Genomic DNA, 21,844 nt, shown 5'->3' on the forward strand with positions numbered 1-21,844 from the left:
CTTAAAACTCAACATTCAGAAAACTAAGATCATGGCATCTGATCCCATCACTTCATGGCAAATAGATGAGGAAACAATGGAAACAGTGACAGACTATTTTCTTGGGCTCCAAAATCACTGCAGATGGTGACTGCAGCCATAAAATTCAAAGATAGTTGCTCCTTGGAAGAGAAGCTATGACCAACCTAGACTGCATGCTAAAAAGCAAAGACATTACTTTGCCAACAAAGTTCCATCTAATCAAAGCTATGGTTTTTCCAGCAGTCATGTATGGATGTGAGAGCTCGACTGTAAAGAATGCCGAGTGCCAAAGAATTGATGCTTTTGAACTGTGGTGTTGGAGAAGACTCCTGAGAGTCCCTTGGACTGCAAGGAGATCCAACCAGTCCATCCTAAAAGAAATCAGCCCTGAATATTCACCGGAAGGACTGATGTTGAATCCTTTGGCCATCTGATGTGAAGAACTGACTCATTGGAAAAGACCCTGATGCTAGGAAAGATAGAGGGCAGGAGGAGAAGGGGACAACAGAGGATGAGATGGTTGGATGGCATCACCGACTCAATGGACATGAGTTGGGTAAATTCCAGGAGTTGGTGATGGACAGGGAGGCCTGGCGTGCTGCAGTCCATGGCATCACAAAGAGTCAGACACGACTGAGCTATTGAACTGAACTGATGAAGAATCAACTCATTATAAAAGACCCTGATGCTGGGAGATTGAAGGCAAGAGGAGAAGGGGACAAGCAGAGGATCAGAAGGTTGGATGGCATCACGGACTCAGTGGACATGAGTTTGAGCAAGCTTCTGGGAGATGGTGAAGGACAGGGAAGCCTAGCATGCTATAGTCCATGGGGTCACAAAGAGTCAGACAGGACTGAGTGACTGAACAGCAACAAAATTGTTCATTAAGAGCGTTAAGAGCTGAGCTATCAGGTGACAAGGAGGTCAGTTAGGACAAGAAGCCAAACTGAAAATAACAACTGAGCCTTTATTGACTTACTGTGCCAGTACATTCTGCCTTCCGCATCCCTGAGTTCAACCAATGGCAGATGGTAAATAGCACTCAGCGCTTCCTGGTGGCTTAGTGGTAAAGAATCCACCTGCCAATGCAGGAGATTCGGGTTCGATCTCTGGGTCAAGAAGATCCCCTGGAGAAGGAAACAGCAACCCACTCTAGTAGTCTTACCTGGGAAATCCCATGGTCAGAGGAGCCTGGCAGGCTACAGTCCATGGGCTCACAGTCAGACATGACTTAGCAACTGAACAGCAGCAACAAACAGTACTCAGCGCATGGTTGGCTGAAGCCACAGATGTGGAACCTGCAAACAGCAGGATCCCTGTGGGCCTTGGGCATCCACGGGTTTCGGTATCCACAAGAGGTGCTGGACCCAATGCCCCACTGATACAGAGGGGGATACCGTATAAGCCAGAGGCAGAAGAGGGGAAACGGGGGCATTTTCCCCTACGGAACAGCACAAGGCGAGGGAAGGTCACATATTTGTAGGTGGCAGGAAGAGGCGATCCTCTCACTGCCAAGGGAGCGGGGAAAATGGTTACCAATGGAAAAGTCCCAAGGACTGAGTCAAGAGTAGAACAAAGTGTCCTCAAGCCCCCTCCTTTCATAAGGAGCTATCAGTAGAGGTGCCTGGCCAGGGCCCATGGATAAGGAGGCCTGGGATGAAGGCGCTGGGACTAGCAAAGCAGACGCTCAGAAGAGCACCGACTCTAACTCCCTCCAAACACCGCATCCAGTCTTGTTCTAGGAGGGCAGCTCCCCTGACGAGGCCCACCAAGTAAAGCCCGTGTAATTGCAGTGCTAGACCCAAGAGATCACACATGGGATTCCAGTCTGGAGCAGACTCCTGAAAAAGAGGCGTCTTCAAGTGCCAGGGCTTATCCAGAACACTCTCTCGATGTCATAAAGAGTTCTTAAATGATCGATAAGAAGCCATTTCCAAATGAAAGAAGCAAAGTTCATGACAAGATATAACAAGTCCGTACCAATATGTACAATACATTATAGCTGGTGTTTTTTAAAACAAGAAATAAAGAATATACATAAAAATATAGGCATATACAAATGTATGTGCCAACATATATACAGAACACACAAGAAGCTTATAGTAACAGTTGTTGCCTTTGGCCAAGGTAGAAGGCTGAGAGAGAGGAGACAGAAAGGAGAAAATGAAACCCTCCTACGCTGTAGGTAGGAGGGTAAGTGGGTGCAGCCACTATGCAGAACAGCGTGGCGGTTCCTAAAAAAACTAGAGTTGCCATATGGTCCAGAAATCCTGCTCCTGGGCATATATCCAGACAAAACTCTAATTCAGAAAGATACACACACCCCTATTCATGATAGCCAAATCATGGAGACCACCTCAATGTCCCTCAACAAATGAATGATAAAGAAGATGTGCTACATATACACAGTGGAACACTATGCACCCATGAAAAGAATGAAATCGTGCCATTTGCAGCAACATGAATGAAAGTAGAGTTTATATTAAGTCAGTCAGAAAGAGGAAAAAAATACCATGTGCTAATATCACTTACAGGTGGAATCTAAAATATGACACAAATGAACTTACCTATAAAACACAATCAGGGACACGCCGCCAGGGACACAGTGGCGGCTGCCAAGGGGGAGGGAAGGTTGGGAGGGACGGATTGGGAGTTTAGGGTTGGCAGATGTAGACTATTATGTACAGGATGGATAAACAACAGGAGTCTGCTGTTAGCACAGGGCACTACATTCAACACCCTGTGATCAACCATAGTGGAAAAAACATTAAGAATGGACCAGGAAAGACATTAAGAATGGACACCTTCCCCGGTGTCCAGACTCTCGTTCTTGAACCTCACCTACCAGTGCCTTCCAAGCGCAGGGTTTAATACGACTGTCACAGCTCCCGACCTAGCCCATAAAACTCTTCAGAATCTCAAGTGAAAGGTGCTGTGTGGTTATGAAGTATTACGGCTGTGATTTCTGTGCCCCGGTGTTAGTAAATTCTAAGTAACACACCATCCTGTGATAATTTCTCTGTCAGTGAGAAATCTTCACCTTACCTTCTCATCTCCCAAGTGCTAAGCTGATAGATGTTTATTCTGGAGGTATGCTTAGAACAGTTTAACAACAGGCAAAAAAAAAAAACAACAACAACCCACAAACACCAAGATTTATTCAACAGCGTGTCAGAAGGACAATTATTTTTATGTTGGAGATAAAAATTTGTAGTAAAAGGACATAAATTCTATTTTTCTCCCCCAATATAGGGCAGAAGTTTTTGTTTACTTTTAGGGTACTTAGTTTTCTTTTTCCCCCTACACTATGCAGTATGTGGGGTTTAGATCCCTGACCAGGGGTGTCCCCTGTGTCAGAAGTGTGGAGTCCTAACCACTGAAACACCAGGGAAGCCCCTTAGAATTTTTATTTCAACACTCATGGACAACCAGTGTAAACATCATATGTTTTCCATTGGAACCTCTCCAACATAAGGAAAAATACATTATGTAAGGAATCTCTCTGTAAATAAAAATACAGAAATGTTTCCTCACAGATCTATTTTAAGACTATATTCCTGGTTGTGCAGTGGTTAAGAAGCCATCTGCTAATGCAGGAGACCCAGGTTCAATCCCTGGTCTGGGAAGAGCCCACATGCCAGGGAGCAACGAAGCCCACGAACCACAACTGCTGAAGCCTGCATGCCTAGAGCCCATGCTCTGCAACGAGAAGCCACCGCAATGAGAGGCCTACACCCCACAGCTAGAGAGCAGTCCCCACTTGCCACAGCTTAAGCAAAAGCAGTGAAGACCCAGAGAAGCCAAAAATAAATAAAATGCCACGTGGCTGAAATACACATTTTCTGAAAAGACTATATTCTTGCACGAGAGAGAGTAATCCTCAAAGAATGAAAGTAAACAGAGGGATGAAGAACCTTCAGAAAGAAATCCCATCGTGTCCTTTTCACTGTGACACTGGCTTCTGGTTTACAGACGACCGGAGCATCTTTGAGCTGGTGACCCAGTGTGTGCCCTCATTTTCACAGGCTAAGCTCAGATGACTCGCCCAAGGGTCACAGAACAGGTCACAGACTCAGAAGGCAGACCCACAACTTCACGCCGGTATCCCCCGGCCCCACAGCCTCTGCCATGAACTACACAGGCAGGTTTTATTCTCTATGAAACGACATATGGGACAAAGTGTTAATATATCAATACATCAAAGCTATAAAAATCCAAACTTCCTTCATTGCCTTTAGTACCAACTGTAAGCTGGGAATAACATGCACAAGAAGGTATCTGAGGGACTTCTCTGGGGGTCCAGCAGCTAAGACTCCCAATGCAGGGGTCCTGGGTTCAACTCTTGGTCAGAGAACTAAGATCCCACATGCTGCAACTAAGACTGGGTACAGCCAAATAAACAAGTAAAAATATTCTAAAAGGGGGGAAAAAAAGAGGGTATCTGAGCCTGAGCAAGGCTAGGTGCCAAGAGCACTGGGCGTGCATGCTAAGTCACTCCAGTCATGTTGGATTCTGTGCAACCCTACGGACAGTAGCCCGCCAGGCTCCTCTGTATGGGATTCTCCAGGCAAGAATACTGAAGTGGGTTGCCATGCCTTCCTCCAGGGGATCCTCCTGACCCAGGGATTGAACCCATGTCTCCTATCTCTCCTGCACTGGCAGGCGGGTTTTTTTTAACCACTGTCAAGGAGCACTGTTCCTGCCCTATTCACTAGGTAGAAATGCAGGTACGATTCTGAGGCTGGAGAGGTGACAAGGAGCCTGTATGGATGACTCTAAGCACCTGGCCGAGATGGCTCCAGGGTGGGGCTTCTGTGGGCTCAAATTTGGGCCCAGCTGCTTCTCTGCAGGAGCTGAGCACACGGCTCAGTCCCCGAGGCCTCATGTCCTCACCGGTACCGCGGGGATGAAACCCACTGGATAGGGCAAGGATGCAGGACATACCTGTCGCATCTGATAGTTGGGAGCTCCCTCCTCGCAGGGATGGGTGTACGTACTGAAACCCAGGGCCCACGTGAGGAATCAAGACAGAGGAAGAACACCCGAAGCACCACAGGCTGGGCCTTGCCACCGCCCAAGGCTTCAATAAACCACAGTCAGAATCTCCAACAGAGCTGGTCCCATCAGCCATGCTACCCTCAAAGCCTCGCTCACCTCTCGGCACAGGCAACCCCAGGGGCAAGACACCTTTCCCCCTACGCCTGACAAACTCCAGCTGGCCTAAAGCTACTCCCAGGGAGCCCACCCTTGAGGTCAGGAGCCTCAACGCCAGGCTTGCCATGTTGAAAAACAAACCCAAGAGCTTGGAGCCCATGTGAACAACTCTTTGTACTAAATCACCATCACACAGTGAAAAATCGAAGAAGAGCATTCAAGTGCTGTGACCAAACAGAACCTAACTTTACAGGGATCTGTACTGGGTTCAACAGTGCTGCTCAAAATGTTACGTTCAGGGGCTTCCCTGGTGTTCCAGGGGCTAAGACTCCGTGTTTCCAATGCAGGGGGCGTGGAGTCAACCCCTGGCCAGGGGATAAGATTTCACATGCCACAGGGCAACTAAGCCCTAAGAGGATCAGACTATTACAGGGAGAAAGTCCGCATACCGTAACAAAGCCCCAGCACAGCCAAAATAGAAAAGAAAGTAAGCAACAGATTAAGGTTAAAAGGAAATAGGAACTCTGTGGTACCATGTAGTATCCTTTGATTTTTTAACTGGGGAAGAAAAAAAAAAAAAACTGCTTCTCTACTGGTTTCCTTTGTATCCTCTTAAGAAACTTGTGAACTGTCTTCTATCCTTTTTAGGAAAGTTTTTTTCTGCTCTCCTGACGGTGGCCTGTTCACCGCCATTTGCAAACTGCTTGCCCAGGTAGAAAAAGGAATCAAAGTCCTTTGGAGCTTTGATTTTTCAATCTCTAATACGAAAGGGAGACTGCTCAATCTCTAATATGAAAGTAAAAGCAAAAGATGTTACACCTTTAAAATGAACTAGAGGGACTTCCCTGATGATCCAGAAGTTAAGAATCCTCCTTCCAACATGGGATGCGGGTTTGATCCCTGGTCCAGGAACTGAGATCCCACATACCATGGTGCAACTACTGAGCCCACGCACTCCACAGCCAGAGAGCCACAACTAGAAAGCCCTTGCCGGGCAACAAGAGAAGCCCCAGCACCAGAAACGCCCAGTGTGGCCAAAGTTAAAAAACATTTCAATAAAAATAATAAAGTGAACCAGACAAAACTTGGATCAAAGCAATGGAAAATGATCATGGTTCTTGCAGGCAGGCAGCTAAGGAAGGTGAGTAGTTAAGGCAATCTTGTCATTTACATGCAGGTCTGTCCTGACGAAGCACCCAGTGAGGGTGGGAGACAGGCGTGACCACAGCTCCTCTGCTCAAAGAATGAGATGTTTTAAATGACAAAGGAGCTCTGTCTTATACTGAAATGCTACTAAGAGCCACTAGGGGAAAAAACAACATCCTTCACAAAAATAACCAAGAATCAAATTGTAAAGCACAAGTTCCAAGGATGGTCTGAGAGTCAAAGGGCGAACTTGGCTAACTTCCCTCTTTGTCAATATCCTAAATACGTTATTATCTTGTGGGCTGGAGGCACTGATAGGAAGGCTCCTTGTATTAAATTGCCACCTGGGGTAAAAATAGGCACAAGTCTTTTCTGTCACAGAACTCCGACAGAAAATATTCAGCCATTCTGCTTCCTTCTGAGGGCAACATTTCAAAGGCGTCTGATCCATGCATTTTCTGTGTGCCAGAGAGTCAGAGACTGACAGAGGGTCCCTTACCACCCATATCATTTTTCTCAGCAACAATCTAACGATCTAGGGTAACTTTTCCAGGCGTACAGGCGACGTGCAGAGCCCAGAGGTTATAGGTCCATGTGGAAGCGGAGGCCAGCCCACACTGGCTTCACCTTCTGGTGAATTCTTATCGCCATTAACCCCTGTAGCACCAAATAATTTTCATACTAGTTGAACCAACCACCTAGACTATCCAGTCCCTGGACAAGAACCAGGGCTGCTATATCATTCCACACTCACATCAGAGGCCAGCAACTGGACCCACGGTCAGTGCAATAACTGAGCCTGATCTGACTGGTAACAGTCAAGTTCGGTGAGCTTCCCAGAAATGGGCTCCCGGACCTTAGAGCAGACAAGCATAGGAAGACTTCAGCAGAAGTATGACAGTCGAGGGTGCTTGCGACAGTTCGTCTTATGTGTCAGCTCAGCTGGGCCACAGTGCCCAGATATTTGGGCAAACACATTCTGGATTTTTCTGTGAGGGACTTGGATGAGATACACATTTAAGCTGGTGGACTCTGAGCAGAGCAGATTGCCCTCCACAAAGTGGGTGGGTCTCATCCAATCAGTTGATGGCCTGAATAGCGCTAAAGACTGACCCATCCCGATCAAGAGGAGATTCTGCCAGTAGAGAGCCTTCAGACTCGAGCCATGGCCCTGGCTCTACCCTGGGTCTCTGATTTGCCAGCCCACCCTGCAGATATTGGACTTGCCAGCGTCCACACTCACAAGAACCACTTCTTTAAAATAAACCTCCTTCCTTCCCCGGCACCCCCATCATCACCCACCCCCTACCGGCTTTGTCCCCCTGGAGAACGTTAATACAGTGGCAACCTCTGGGAGTCTACCAGCTTGTGATTTAGCTGCTCACACTCTGCTAACAGCAGTGTGTTTCTCCACTAACTACTACTGCTCCACCACTTGGCATCTCTGGGCTTCCCATTCGCTCTCTAAAGGGGCATCTGATCTCTGTTCCCACTGAAGACCACCTCCAAGGCCAATGGCCAGGCTAGAAGACAAGGTGGTGACAGCTGGTCTAACAGCCTTGTTCACAATGGTGGAGTCACACGGCATGAGACTCAACAGGCTGGTCATCATTCATCACTCAGACCACCTCCTGTTTTTATTTAAAAATCACCAGTGACAAGGGTGGGGGTTGGTCAGAGAAATCAATATACTATTCATACCAGGTATAGAATCCCAGTGTCTCCTGCGTAGACTGACTGATGAATCAGTAATCCCACATTTTGCACAACTACCAGCTTAGGAAGTGACACCTGGGTCAGAATCAACCACTCATTACCTGTGTGACCTCTGGTGACAGCCCTTTTGGTGTGTCAACTTGGCAGTGAGTCAACTGCTCATCTAAATGTTTCTGCGAGGCCTTCTGTAAGGGTGATGACAGCTCACAATCGGGTGGCTTGGAGTGAGAGAGACTGCCTAGATAATCTGGATGGGCCTGGTTCCACTGAGGGGCCTTCGGGGCAGAGCTGAGGCTTCTCTGAAAAAACAATTTGCTGAGTAGACAGCTACCTGGACCAATGCCTGAGAACCAGGCCCACAACGGCACATAAGCCAATTCTTTGCAAAGATCCCTTCACATGTATCTTCTACTGGATCTGTTTCCCTGATGGAACCCTGGTTAATGAATACCCCTTCTCTTTGCCTTAACCTCTCTATGCCTCAGTTTTTCATCTATAACAATATCTATAACATCTATAGACATGGAACAACAGACTGGTTCCAAATTGGGAAAGGACTATGTCAAGGCTGTCTATTGTCACCCTGCTTATTTAACTTATATGCAGAGTACATCATGCAAAATGCCAGACTGGATGAAGCAAAAGCTGGAATCAAGATTGCCAGGAGAAACATCAAAAACCTCAGATATGCAGATGACATCACCCTTATGGCAGAAAGAGGAACTAAAGAGCCTCTTGATGAAAGTGAAAGTGTGAAAAACCTGGCTTAAAACTCAACATTCAAAAAACAAAGATCATGGCAACCAGTCCCACCACTTCATGGCAAATAGATGGGGAAACAATGGAAACAGTGACAAACTATTTTCTTGGGCTCCAAAATCACTGCAGGTGGTGACTGCAGCCATGAAATTCAAAGACACTTGTTCCTTCGAAGAGAAGCTATGACCAACCTAGACAGCATGCTAAAAAGCAGAGACATTACTTTGCTAACAAAAGTCCGTCTAGTCAAAGTTATAGTTTTTCCAGTAGTCATGTATGGATGTGAGAGTTGGACTATAAGGAAAGTTATAGTCCAAAGAATTGATGCTTTTTAACTATGGTGTTGGAGAAGACTCTTGAGAGTCCCTTGGACTGCAAGGAGATCCAACCAGTCCATCCTAAAGGAAATCAGTCCTGGGTGTTCACTGGAAGGACTGATGCTGAAACTGAAACTCCAATCCCTTGGCCACCTGATGCAGAGAACTAACCCATTGGAAAAAAGTCTGATGCTGGGAAAGATTGAAGGCAGGAGGAGAAGGGGATGATGGAGGATGAGATGGTTGGATGGCATCAATGACTCGATGGACGTGAGTTTGAGCAAGCTCCGGGAGTTGGTGATGGACAGGGAAACCTGGCGCGCTGCAGTCCATGGGGTCACAAAGAGTCAGGCACAACTGAGCAACTGAACAGAATAGAATAGTGAAAGAAAAATAAAGCCTGGCAAGAGAATCAACCGAGGGTAAAGAAGGAATTCTGGGAGAAGTTGGGATAGAAGCAGGAAAAGGGGGATTAGAATTGTAACCAGCAAGACCAGAACCTATCTTTCAATCGAGTGTGGGATACCTAAGGTGAAGAACAAAACTGTGTGCACCCTGAGCTTGCTGGGGTTCCAGGCGGTTAGTCCTTCTGGGGTTAGTTCTGCCCTCAGCCCCCCTCCTCCAACTCCTCCCCCCAATCTCCAGCACCCTCTTCCAGCTGTCCCCCGTGGTGCCCTGAGTGGGCAGAGATTCCTTCCCTCAGGGGAGCAGCTTGGGAGACAGCAAGTCAAGGGTTAAGAGGGGATGGGACCTCATTATTTTGCTTTTGTCATTATTCACCTGAAATACTGCTAATGCCCAAATCTCTCACACTGGTTTCTTAGAGGATCTCCGAGGGGTTCCATGGACCACACCAATGTTTGTTTCAAACTGCACGGATATAGAAGCTGATAAAAAGAGACTGCAGTAGCGGTCATAAATACTCACGATTCCAAGGCAATGTGCTTTGTAATAAATGTCTGTGCCACGTTCTCTAGCAAACCTGCACTAATAAAGCACTGTTTTTATGTAGTGGGGATCTATACTATTTTTCTTGAAAATAATACTCAGCTACTTTAAAAACCATTGAGGATCACTGCTATTAAGGAAGTCCACGTTACCATTTTTTGAAAACTGAAGTCTGGGGCTGACTTCCTTTGAGAGGTTGCAAATCAACACTCCCAACGCATGCAAGAGTTACTGGCCATCACTGATTCAAAAAGTACACAGGAGAATTAATTTGGGATTTTAAAAAATAATAATCATCCTGTTCACACAAAGGAAAAATGCACTTGCAACTCTAAATGTGGTTTCCCTGGTGATGGGATGGGCTGGATTCAGTGCTGCCAGTACTGAGTGCTACTCAGTACTGATTGACTAATAACATACTTCAGGGTACTGACAGCTCCCGCTCCCAGAGCAGAGGCTGTACATCAATCAAGGTTTCTAAGCAGGCATTCACTATAACTGTGACACCTGAATCAAACCGAACCATCCTGAAGAGAGAGTATTGAGTCAGCACTGTTGCCAAAATCTTGGCTCCTCGTCCATTGATCCCAAACAGAAATAGAGTCTAGAGGAAACAGAAAAGAATAGCTTTATCCTTTTTGCTTAGACAAAGAGCAAACACAGCAGGCAGGTACCTCAAGAACTGTGCTCACTTCTCTCAGGAATTTCTGTAGCTGTTCAGTCGCTCAGTCATGTCTGACTCTTTGCAACCCCATGGACTGTAGCCCACCAGGCTCCTCAGTCCATGGGATTCTCCAGGCAAGAATACTGGAGTGGGTTGCCATGTTCTCCTCCAGGGGATCTTCCCAACCCAGGGATCGAACCCATGACTCGGGCACTGCAGGTGGATTCTTTACCACTGAGCCACCAGGGAAGCCCGCTCTCAGGAATAGGGAGAGGTTTTATATCCTCATAAAGGTCTTCCATTTTTTTCTCTTTTGCAAAGTCTCAAAACGGCCATACCTGGCCTCAGGAAACTCAGAAACCGGGCCTGGTGTACCCAAAGTTATGAGCCCCTGACCTTCATTTAAAACGCAGACTGCTACAAAAGAGTATGGGGGAGAAGAATGCCGGATGCAGAGGATAACTCAGATGAAGTCAGAGAGTAATTAACTTTGTTTAGCTTTATGAAGAACGAGTCTAGCTACAAGTGTTTGTCAGCAGTAACAGCTAGAGAATAACCAAGATTGCTTAACTCTTGCAGACCTGTGTGGCTGGTATGTATCAAAGGCTGTTTATTCATTTTTGTTTTTGCTGCAAAAGTACCATTTGTAAAGATGGCACTTCATTAAAGCATCTTTCCTTTTATGTTTTAAGTAAACATAGTGCAATTACATGAAGAAATATACATATATATGTGTGTGTGTGTGTATATATATGAATTCACACCGCTGGAACCACATAAACACACTCTGCTCCACACATTATATTCTGTGAAAGGTTTATTAATAGTTAAGGCCAAAAAAAAAAAAAATAGTTAAGGCCACATTAAAGGACACAACTTCAATACAGTTTATCTTCCCATTAAACACCAGGGCAGCACAAAGCCTTCTCATAAAATGGGTATGTGGCTGGAAGCAAGCTATTTAACAATAAAAAAAAGTTTAAGAGAAGGATAATTTCTATCGGTCAATAAACTATCACTGAAGGCTCAATTAAATCTAAATTTAAGCCTCACATACACCCACTACAATTTCATAGCAATGACTTTTTTGCTCACCAAGCTACAGAATCCAAAGTCTATCTATTGAACTAGGTGCATTTAAGTCTCAAATGTCACAACTAAAAAAATTATTTGGTCAAAACCACAAGAACCAGGCTCTACAAAGCTTATTCTGTTGCTCAAATATTTGCTACGTCTGGGCCAATTACCATATTTGGACTTGAAAAATTTTAGTAAGGTCTCTCTTTAGAGAATGTTCTTAATTCTAAGCCACAGAAGAAAATAAAACCTGTTGGAGATGACAAACAGCCCACACACACACACAGTTCTGAGCAGACACACACACACACACACACACACACACACACTCTCATGTGAGCAGATATTCAGATCATTTCCTCGGTAGCCACTCCTGGGAAACAGCAGTGAAGAATTAAGAAAGGGGAAACCTCTGATTTTCCTACTTCTTGTTCTTCAATTCACATATGCAGGTATGTACACACACACATGTATAAACAGGTATGAGGGGCTTTCCTGGTGGTCCGGTAGTTAAGAATCCGCCGGCCACTGCAGGGGACAAGGGTTCAATCCCTGGTCCAGGAAGATCCTACCTGCCACGGAGCAACTAAGTCCATGGGTTGCAACCACTGAAGCCCTCACACCTAGAGCCCATGCTCCACGAGAGAAGCCACCACGACGAGAAGCCAGCGGCCCACAACTAGAGAGTAGCCCCCGCAGCAACAAAGACCCAGTGCAGCCAAAAAAGTAATTAAAACAGGCCTGAGAGATGTGTTTTCTCAGAAAGCATCTAGCTCACAGGCGTTTTATAAAAATCACCCTGCACTTGTACCAACTGAACTCCTGTCCATTTAAATAAATGTGAACCACCTTAAAACCTGTTATGGAGTCACTGAAAGTATACAAGTTAGAATACAAGTGAACACCACAGAGGTCAATCATAAAATGCTTCCACAGCGCGAGGTTCAAATGGATCTTTAAGAACATAGTAGCGTCTATTTATAAAACAGTTCCAGCGGCACATCCAGAGGCTCACACTCTCCTTGCTCTTCCCTTGGTCGCATGATTACCCAGGTACACACCCCCCAGTGCTCTCAGAGTCAGAGGAGACCATGCCAACACCTGATTCAACCCTCGACCAATCACCAACCACCTCGTATGGTGATGCAAGCAACCCCTGATGCCTGTGAAATTCCATTTCTGAAGCCTTCTGTTAGAAACTGGGTCCTTCAATCAATGTGTCCAACCAACACACCCACCAATTTCTGCTAGGGCTAGAAGATGCAAAGATGAATAAGACATGGCTTTCAGCATAACAATCCAATGCCTGGCACATAATAGATGCCCAATTAATACCTGAAGAATGGGTAGAGGCATGACTGAATAAGCAAGCTCACAGTCCCTGGTGGTTCAGTGGTTACGGTCTGATGCTTCCAATGCAGAGGCACGGGTTCAATCCGTGGTCAGGGAACTAAGATCCCACATACCACATGGAGCAGCCAAAAAAAAAAAAAAAAAAAACCAAAGATGAACGTAGGGGCCATGTTTGTACATTATTCTCTATCCTGATTGTCTCATTTTATCTACACATGTCCAAGTGGAAATGATACGTGTGTGACTGTTACCTTAAATTGCTATGTAGCAATTCAGCGTGTTAAGTGTATTATTGTTTATTCAGTCATTCCCAGAATGCTTTGTGTTGAATCTATCACTTTACTAGTATCAACAGCTTAACCCAAATTAACTTTCCTCTTCTACCCCCAATTCCATGAATTATTTCCTCAGAATACAGTTCCCAAGATGGAATTTATGGGTCAATGGCAACAAGCAGCTTCTTTGCGCTTCGTTGTCCTTATTTATCACCAAACTGCAGCAGAAAGAAAATAGGCAGCACTACCAATATTTCTTACCACCGTAACCTACAATTATCTCGAGTAACCTGGCAGACAAAATAAACTTGATTTCCATTTGCTGAACTGCTAAGGAGGATATCCCTGTTCTTCACAGTGATGTCATGTCTCAAATTTTCTGTCTTCATCTCTCCTCACCACTTCCAGAGAGAACGCTGTGTACTGACCTTTGGGATCTCAATATTTTGGATGATCACCATTTAATCTTTTACACTGTCCCTTTATTTTTTACCCATGCTGTGGCATTCCATTTAATATTTATTCTGTTGCTTGTGGCTGGGCTATTTTCCTTTTGTTCTTTAGCTATTCAAGCAAATCTGTCTTGCGGACGATAATTTTCTGGCTTGCTTCAGTGGCTATAAGTTTATCTTCCTGGTACAGCTGGGTTAAAAATGGTATTCCATTTTCTTCTAGTGATTTTATGAATAAATATAGTGGAATCCAAAAGCCAAGGCACCTTTATACTTTGAGATGAACAGACTTTTAAAACTGCAGAACTTTCTGGTCAGAGTGCAATGTTCTCAGTTCCCAAGGTGGACTGGCCCATATCATGAAAGGAAAGATGTCACAGGACAATAACTCTTCTCCAATCAGGAGGAAAGCTGGGTATGAAATCTGAGAATCAAAACTTCCACCTCCTTCTTAGGTGTCCACCACCCTGCAACCCTCAATTGCCAGTGTTTTATACACGTCTCAGCAAGCTGGCTCAGAATGAATTTTCGGCAAGAAAGGTCATCACAGATGTAAAAGCAATCACCTGAAGAAGATACCTGGTTGTCACCCAGAAGTACAACAACCAAATCAAAACAGCTATGGAGGCATGTCACCTAATTATCTTCCTTATAATGAATCTCGCTAGTAAATTTCAATAATTTCCCTCCATTGATGGAAAATGGAGAGAAAATGATATGGTAAGGAAAAAAGCAGCACAAATATAGTCATTTACAAAGTTGAGATTATACTTGAGAATTTTTACATATCTTGGACACGACTGAGTGATTAACATATATGTAACTTATATATTAAAAAAAGAAGTAATTTCACCTGAAACTAATACAACATTGTAAATCAATTATACCTCAATTTAAAAAATAAAGTAAAATAAAAGCTAAGAAAAGAAAATGGGTATGGCTGACTTTGGAAGCTCACAAAATAAAGTGTTAAAAAGAAGAAGTAAAAAAAAAAAAAAGAAGAAGTTAAAAAAAAAAAAAGAAGTAAATTCATTGAAAGGTTAACAGTGCTTATGTGAAGGGAGGTAAGATTATGAGTTATCCTAATCTTTAGATTTCTTTTGCATTATATACTTCATACGATTAAACATTTCTATACACACATATCCAAAGCACATACTTTTATCCTTATAAAATCTTGAATTTCTAAAAATGGATGTAGAGAAGATTTTGGCATTATACTGAAGCAAATGCTAGTAGTAATTAAGCCAAATACCCAAACTTTTATTTCGGCTACTGCTCACTAAACACAAGGACCTCCCTTTTTTCATATGTACCAGGACTCCTATCAATAAGTCTGAGATTCATTACTGCACATTTAAAAGAATTCTCAAGATAACACAAACTTGCTTTTTCTTTTCTTCTTAGGGTTTAAGTCTCTAAATTACTTGCAAAAAACAGTTGCAATGAGGTTTACATAAAAGCAACATGATGGTATTGTGGTTACACTGTTTTCTTTTTAAGTCCTTGCCCACTGGATAAATATTGAAACATTTATTGGCAGTAATAAAATATTTAAAATTCCCTTAAAATACTCAAGCCAAAAAAAGTGTTGAGGGAAAGAGATCAAACAAGAACAAAAGAGGATTGAAATTATTTAAGTTGGGTGGTGGGGACCATTATTCTATTCTGCTTTGTGTACATTCAAGGTTTTTCCATAACAGAGCTTTTTGAAAATGTGCTATAAGTGAGAAAAGCCATATACACAAGTGCAGCAAATGATTCCTTATTTCACCCAAGGTGGCAAAGTTAAGATCATAGGCACTTCCCCCCGCCCCCCACATCAGGGTGACTATTTCAAAGGGTGCATCTGACTCTGTACCTTCTCCTTATTAGGCAATAAAAAGTATATGCATGTGTAAATCTATCCAAAAATGTCTTTCATATGCATCTAAAGACTTGAGTCAGAAGATTTCAGATTTTCTGTTCTGGGCCAGAATTAGAACAGGATAGCCAACTGACATAGCACTCCTTGGCTTATGACACTTAAAAAATAAAGCAAGAGGCATGCTAATTCCGAAGCAACCAGACCTATTCTAGGAGCCCCATTCTCCTGCTTGACACAGAGTAAGGACTCAGCTACTTCTCAAAAAGGACCAGCTGGTCTCCACGTGAGATAGCTGCAGGGCAAAAAGCCTCAGTACTCAATACAAGTTAGACAGGCAAGACCGCAGGACTTCCCTGGTGGCCCAGTAGCGAAGACTCTGTGCTCCCAATGCAGGGGCCTGGGGTTCAATCACTCGTCAGAGAACTAGATGCTGCATGCCGAAACTAAAGAAGATCCCGCACACCACAACTGACATCTGGAGCAGCCAAATAAATGAATGAAAAATTTAAAAATAAAAAAGAAAGAAAACCAAGACCATGATCATTTATTTTATACAGTCGGTTCTCGGAAATAGTTGCAGAGGATGATATGAACACCAAAGACCCTGGGAGCCCCAAACTGATGACTTCCCAGCCAATCAAAATAAAAAGAAAACATAACCCCTAGGGGACTCTCAGCAGAAGGGCTTCCCTGTACATTATCACAGGTAATTCCTTGAGAGGCTGGGAGGGCCTGTGTCATTTCCATTTCACAGATGCAGAAATGTGGGTTCCAAGCTTTAAGGCAATAAAGTCTTCTGCCTCCAAGGACAGAATTCTTTTCACTGGCTCACACCCCCTCGAAGTGTGTGGGAGGATAAGCACCTCATAAAGTGAAGGAGAAAAGGGGAAATCAGCTTTAGGTCCAAGGCTTTCTGAATTTCAAAACGCCCTCAATGATTTCCTGATTATCCACTTTATGTTCTTTCTCTTTGCTATTAGCATGGAGACTTCACCGGACAGCCCTTCCACCTCCCTCAAGTTTCTATGGGCTTGTGTCCTCTGCTCTCTGAGCTTGGATAGCAGAGGTCTCCTGACAATTCACGTAACCCACGAAACAGAAATAATTATTTGTTTAAAACCAGGAGGAACCATGATGGCTGTGTCTGGGAGGTTTAGCTTCTGGTCCTTTCTCTCCATCCATCAAGACAGTACTCAAGAAAAGGAGCTGGGGAGCGACATTGCAGCCCCCACCTTCCACAGACACTCCACCTAAGGGCAGAGCAGGGCCTACCTCTCTGACTTCGTGAAGCTGGCCGGAATACTGACTCTTGGCTCTTCGGGCGGCGGCAGGCGACTTGTGATGCGTGATTGTGACGACGCCAGGGGCCCCCGCGCTGAGGTGTCTCTGGCTACAGGGAGACGCAGAATTGGATGTTCCATGGGGGAGCAAAGTGAGACTTCGGCTTCGGGAGCTTGGAGTCGTCTAGAACAAGCAACAGGCATCAAAACTCAACCACCAGCCTGCAGAACACAACCAAGCATTGCCTTCCATTTATGTTGGACCTCTCAGGCTTTCCCCTTCATCTTTAAGAGAGATGAGGGCCTGGGGAGTACATGCTTTCATCTTACATTCACTCAGGCCAGAGAGACCATCCCCACTAACTATGCTTCTGGCCTCACTTCCAGCAGGGTCTCCTGCCCCGAACTATGGCTATGGAGAGCTGCTCCAAGGCCTTCAAACACCACGGGCTCTCAGAGGTCTGTGTTCCTCTTCCTAAATACCCTCCCCCTCCTGCTGGTAAAGCCAGCTGAGCGCTCAGTGTTGTGTGAAGCATTCCCTGTCTGTCTCAGCTTCTCTGCTCTCCTATTCCACTACACTGAGGCTATGTTTATTATCCAGCTAAATTATATGAGATTCTTTCAAACTCATCTTTATACCCCCAAGACCTGGCACATCATGATTGTTTAAATTATTAGGTGCTTAATACATGTTTGCTGCATGAGTACTAAGAATGAATGTATTAAGTTATCCACCAATTAATCCCCATTTGTCCGTGCACTGCTGGTATTTCATCCTATTGTGACGTATCATCCAAACAGTAACTGGGTACAAGGACAGCATCTCAACTTAGTGGCAATAAATTTTCCAATAACGTGTTGGGATAACTGGGCAGCCAACTGAAAAACAAAGTCAGATTTATCTCTCAGATCACAGACCCCAAACAGATCAAAGACTAAGAAAAAAGAAAGAGAGAACACTAGAAGAAAACAAATTCAAAAGTTGACCTAAAAATTGAAAACTTCTACATGGCGTAAAGTGAAAGTCACTCAGTTGTGTCTGATCTTTGCGAACCCCATGGACTATACAGTCCAAGGAATTCTCCAGGCCAGAGTACTGGAGTGGGTAGCCTTTCCCCTCTCCATCGGATCTTCCCAACCCAGGAATCGAACCGCGGTCTCCTGCATTGCAGGTGGATTCTTTACCAGCTGAGCTACCAGGGAAGCCTTCTGCACAGGAAACAAATTTCAAAAACCCACTCCTGCCACCAACAAAGTCAACCGATAAACCAGAAAAAATATTTTCAACTAGCTTCACAGAAAAAAGGTTCATCATTCTAATTTGTAAGTAGGAACAGCATTTCTAGGAATTGATGAGAATAGCACAGTATTCTAGTAGGGCAAGATGTGAATAGACAGTTCACACAAAGAACATCAATGGCCCTTAAGCCGTAAGAAAATGTGTTCAACTGTACTCAAATGATAAATGTAAATTCAAACCACATTTAGATATACCATTTTTCACCCATCGGATTGTAAAAACCCAGAAGTGTCAGTATGCAGTCTGCTGACAGACCATGGAGAGACAGCTTTGCAAGAGTGTCCAGTGGCAGAAACCCTGAGGAGGGCAATCTGACAGGACCTGTCCCAGTTACAAGTGCACTTCCCCGTGACCCAGCAACGTCCTGTGGGGAATGTCTCCCCCGCACACCTGCAGCCAGGTGTGACGGCATCTGTAGTCACCAAAGTGGCATGCTTCATAGCAAAGGATAGGAACCAACCTAAACGTCCCTCCATGTGGGATAGGTTAATAAGACACAACACACCTCCATGATGGAACATTACTGGGACATTAAGAGGACTATAAGAAAGGTCTCCGTGAACTGGTTTGGGAAAAGAAACCTCTAAACTATGCAGTTAAGTGAAAAAGGCAAGGTGCCTAACTGTTCTATAGTATGCAAAGTTCTGTGTTAAAATGTGGAAAGTGAGTATTTTTATCATTGTTTAAAACACAAGAGTAATCTAGAAGGATACACATTGAAGTCCAAGTGGCTGCTTATTCCACGGAGGAGATGTGAATAACAGTGTGAACAAAGAGGAAGAGAGATTCTTTCATTTTGAGCCATGTGAATGGATTATAGTGAATGGATTTTCTAAATTCTACGGAAAAAAATCTGTATTCTAGATGCTTCTGTACTTCATTTCAGCTCGAGAAAAACTGGCAGATTTGTGCCATTTTCTCTATTTCAATTATCAAATATTTACTGAATACCTACTGTACACCAAGGAAAATATCTGAAACATGATGTGGAGGAGAAACATAAGATGTACGAGGCTGTTTTTCACCACAGATGCTTATACTGTTATAGGGTGACAGAGGAGCAAAGACACAGAGACAGCAAGACAGACAGACACATACCCACAGAAAGGAAGTACGTGACAAGATGCTAATTTGGCAATACAACCAGAAAATGCCAAAGTCAGGAAAAGCATGACCAAGGTGAACTGACTTCATCACAGGAGGCTGTTCTGAGGGAGAAGGACTTGAAGCTTGAGTAGAATTGGGAGAGACAGAGAGACATGTGTGGTGTACAAAGCAATCCAGGCAGGAAGTTCAAAGTCTGGAGCCTTGGGTAACAGTCCCAGGTCTAAAAAAACAGCCACATGTAGTCCAACGGTCACTGCAGCACTATTTACAAGAGCTAGAACGTGACAGCAACCTAGATGTCCATCAAGAGACGACTGGATAGAGAAGATGTGGCACATGCATACACAATGGAATATGGCTCAGCCATAAAAAGGAACAAACTTGAGTCATTTGCAGAGACGTGGATGGACTTAAGACTGTCATCCAGAATGAAGTGAGAAATAGGAAAAACAAACATTGTATATTAACACATATATGTATCGAGAAAAATGGTACAAATGTACCTATTTGCAGGGCGGGAATAGAAATGCGGATGTAGAGAACAGACTGGTAGACTGCGGGATGAGCTGGGACCGACATATACACACACCACCATGTGTAACACAGGCAGCTAGTGGGAAGCTAGGGATAGCACAGGGAGCCCAGCTCCGTGCTCTGTGATGACCTGGGGCGGGGGATGCTCAAGGAGGGGATGTATGCATACATGGAGCTGATTCACTTCACGGTACACCAGAAACTAACACTGCAGCTATACCTACCCCTCCACAAAAGTTGATGACTCATAGTTTTACAAATCACCTAGAGGTTGGGGAGCTGCATAGGAGCCAGGGTAGAAATCAGAATTCTGTGTTAGCATGCAGTACCATGGTAGCTCATGCAGTTCTCTGGATTCAAACTCAGAATTAAGAAGACAGATAAACTTGGGAAGCAGTGTATTGCTTTCAAGTTACCTTATAAATAGGTACCTGGAGAAATCTGTGGTCTGAGAATTAAATATACTTTGATTATACTGAAGTTCAATAGTCATTTATTTTCAATTTCAATCTTTTCCCTTGGAGTAAGGAGGAAGAGAGAAGCTATGTCTTTAACACTTTTTTGTTTGTATGTAATACATGTTTGTATGCATGTCTGTGTGTGTGTGTATGTGTGTATATATATATATACACACACACACACACACATAGAGACACAGAGACATTACTTTGCCAACAAAGATCCATCTAGCCAAGGCTATGGTTTTTCCAGTGGTCATGTATGGATGTGAGAGTTGGACTGTGAAGAAAGCTGAGCACTAAAGAATTGATGCTTTTGAACTGTGGTGTTGGAGAAGACTCTTGAGAGTCCCTTGGACTGCAAAGAGATCCAACCAGTCCATCCTAAAGGAGATCAGTCCTGGGTGTTCATTGGAAGGACTGATGCTGAAGCTGAAACTCCAATACTTTGGCCACCTCATGCGAAGAGTTGACTCATTGGAAAAGACCCTGATGCTGGGAGGGATTGGGAGCAGGAGGAGAAGGGGACGACAGAGGATGAGATGGCTGGATGACATCACCGACTCGATGGACATGAGTTTGAGTAAACTCCGGGAGTTGGTGATGGACAGGGAGGCCTGGCGTGCTGCAGTTCATGGGGTCGCAAAGAGTCAGACACGACTGAGCGACTGAACTGAACTGATATATATATATATATATATATATGATACCGCATAGCAGAGCATGTGGGATTTTAGTTCTCTGACCAGGGATCAAACGTGTGCCCCCTGCAATGGAAGCACAGATTTCTAACCACTGAACCACCAGGGAATGCCCTCTTCAATCCTTCAACAACAGCTAATTTGCCTAATCCACTGAAATACATTTAGATTGTTTGGGAGCCTTATTCCAACCCAAGAAAAGGCAGATTTTTCACCAGGCTTTGAAGCCAGACAGCCAGGTTTCACCCCCACCTCCAATCCCAGCACTACCAGCTTCGAGCTGTGTAACCTCAGGTGAGTTATTCAAACTTTCTTATTAAGCAACAATTTCCTAATCTTTAAAAAAGGAATCATAATATTGATCTCAAGAGCCATCATGAAGGTTAAATGAGCTCAGGCACAAAAAATGCTTAGCACAGGGGCTGCCGTGAAGGAGCTGTGTGGCCACAGTTCACTTGTTTCCTTACAGCCCTTAAGACTTGATCGATGATGGCATTATCGATTTTTAAAATGTTAAGAAGTCGCTTAGCACAAAATTGTAAGCAGTCATTGACCTGCTCCTTATTTTCTTTAGGATCAAAGTTGTGATGAAGTCCAAGATGTAATTAAATACTTACTGGAGAATCTATATGGTCAGCAAAACTGTAAGGAGAACCATACTTCTAGATTCCGAGTAGAATGAGAATCCATCAGAAATCAGACAGGCAGGCCTCTC

The 21,844-nt window shown here is 44.2% G+C and overlaps 1 protein-coding gene across 6 annotated transcripts in view; it reads right to left on the minus strand.

The window, feature by feature from the left end:
* The window catches only part of OSBPL10 (oxysterol binding protein like 10), a 316,838-nt gene that overhangs the window by 151,233 nt on the left and 143,761 nt on the right, over positions 1 to 21,844 (minus strand). For 5 of the 6 annotated variants that reach the window (XM_061127672.1, XM_061127671.1, XM_061127666.1 and 2 more), the window contains one exon: positions 17,022 to 17,213. The exons of the other annotated variant lie outside the window; for it this stretch is intronic. In XM_061127672.1, the coding sequence (XP_060983655.1) occupies positions 17,022 to 17,213 (192 nt within the window). The remainder of the gene's footprint in view (positions 1 to 17,021; positions 17,214 to 21,844) is intronic. 6 annotated transcript variants of the gene reach the window in all.

Source organism: Dama dama, chromosome 24, assembly GCF_033118175.1.
Source record: "Dama dama isolate Ldn47 chromosome 24, ASM3311817v1, whole genome shotgun sequence".
NCBI classification, from domain to species: Eukaryota; Metazoa; Chordata; class Mammalia; order Artiodactyla; family Cervidae; genus Dama; species Dama dama.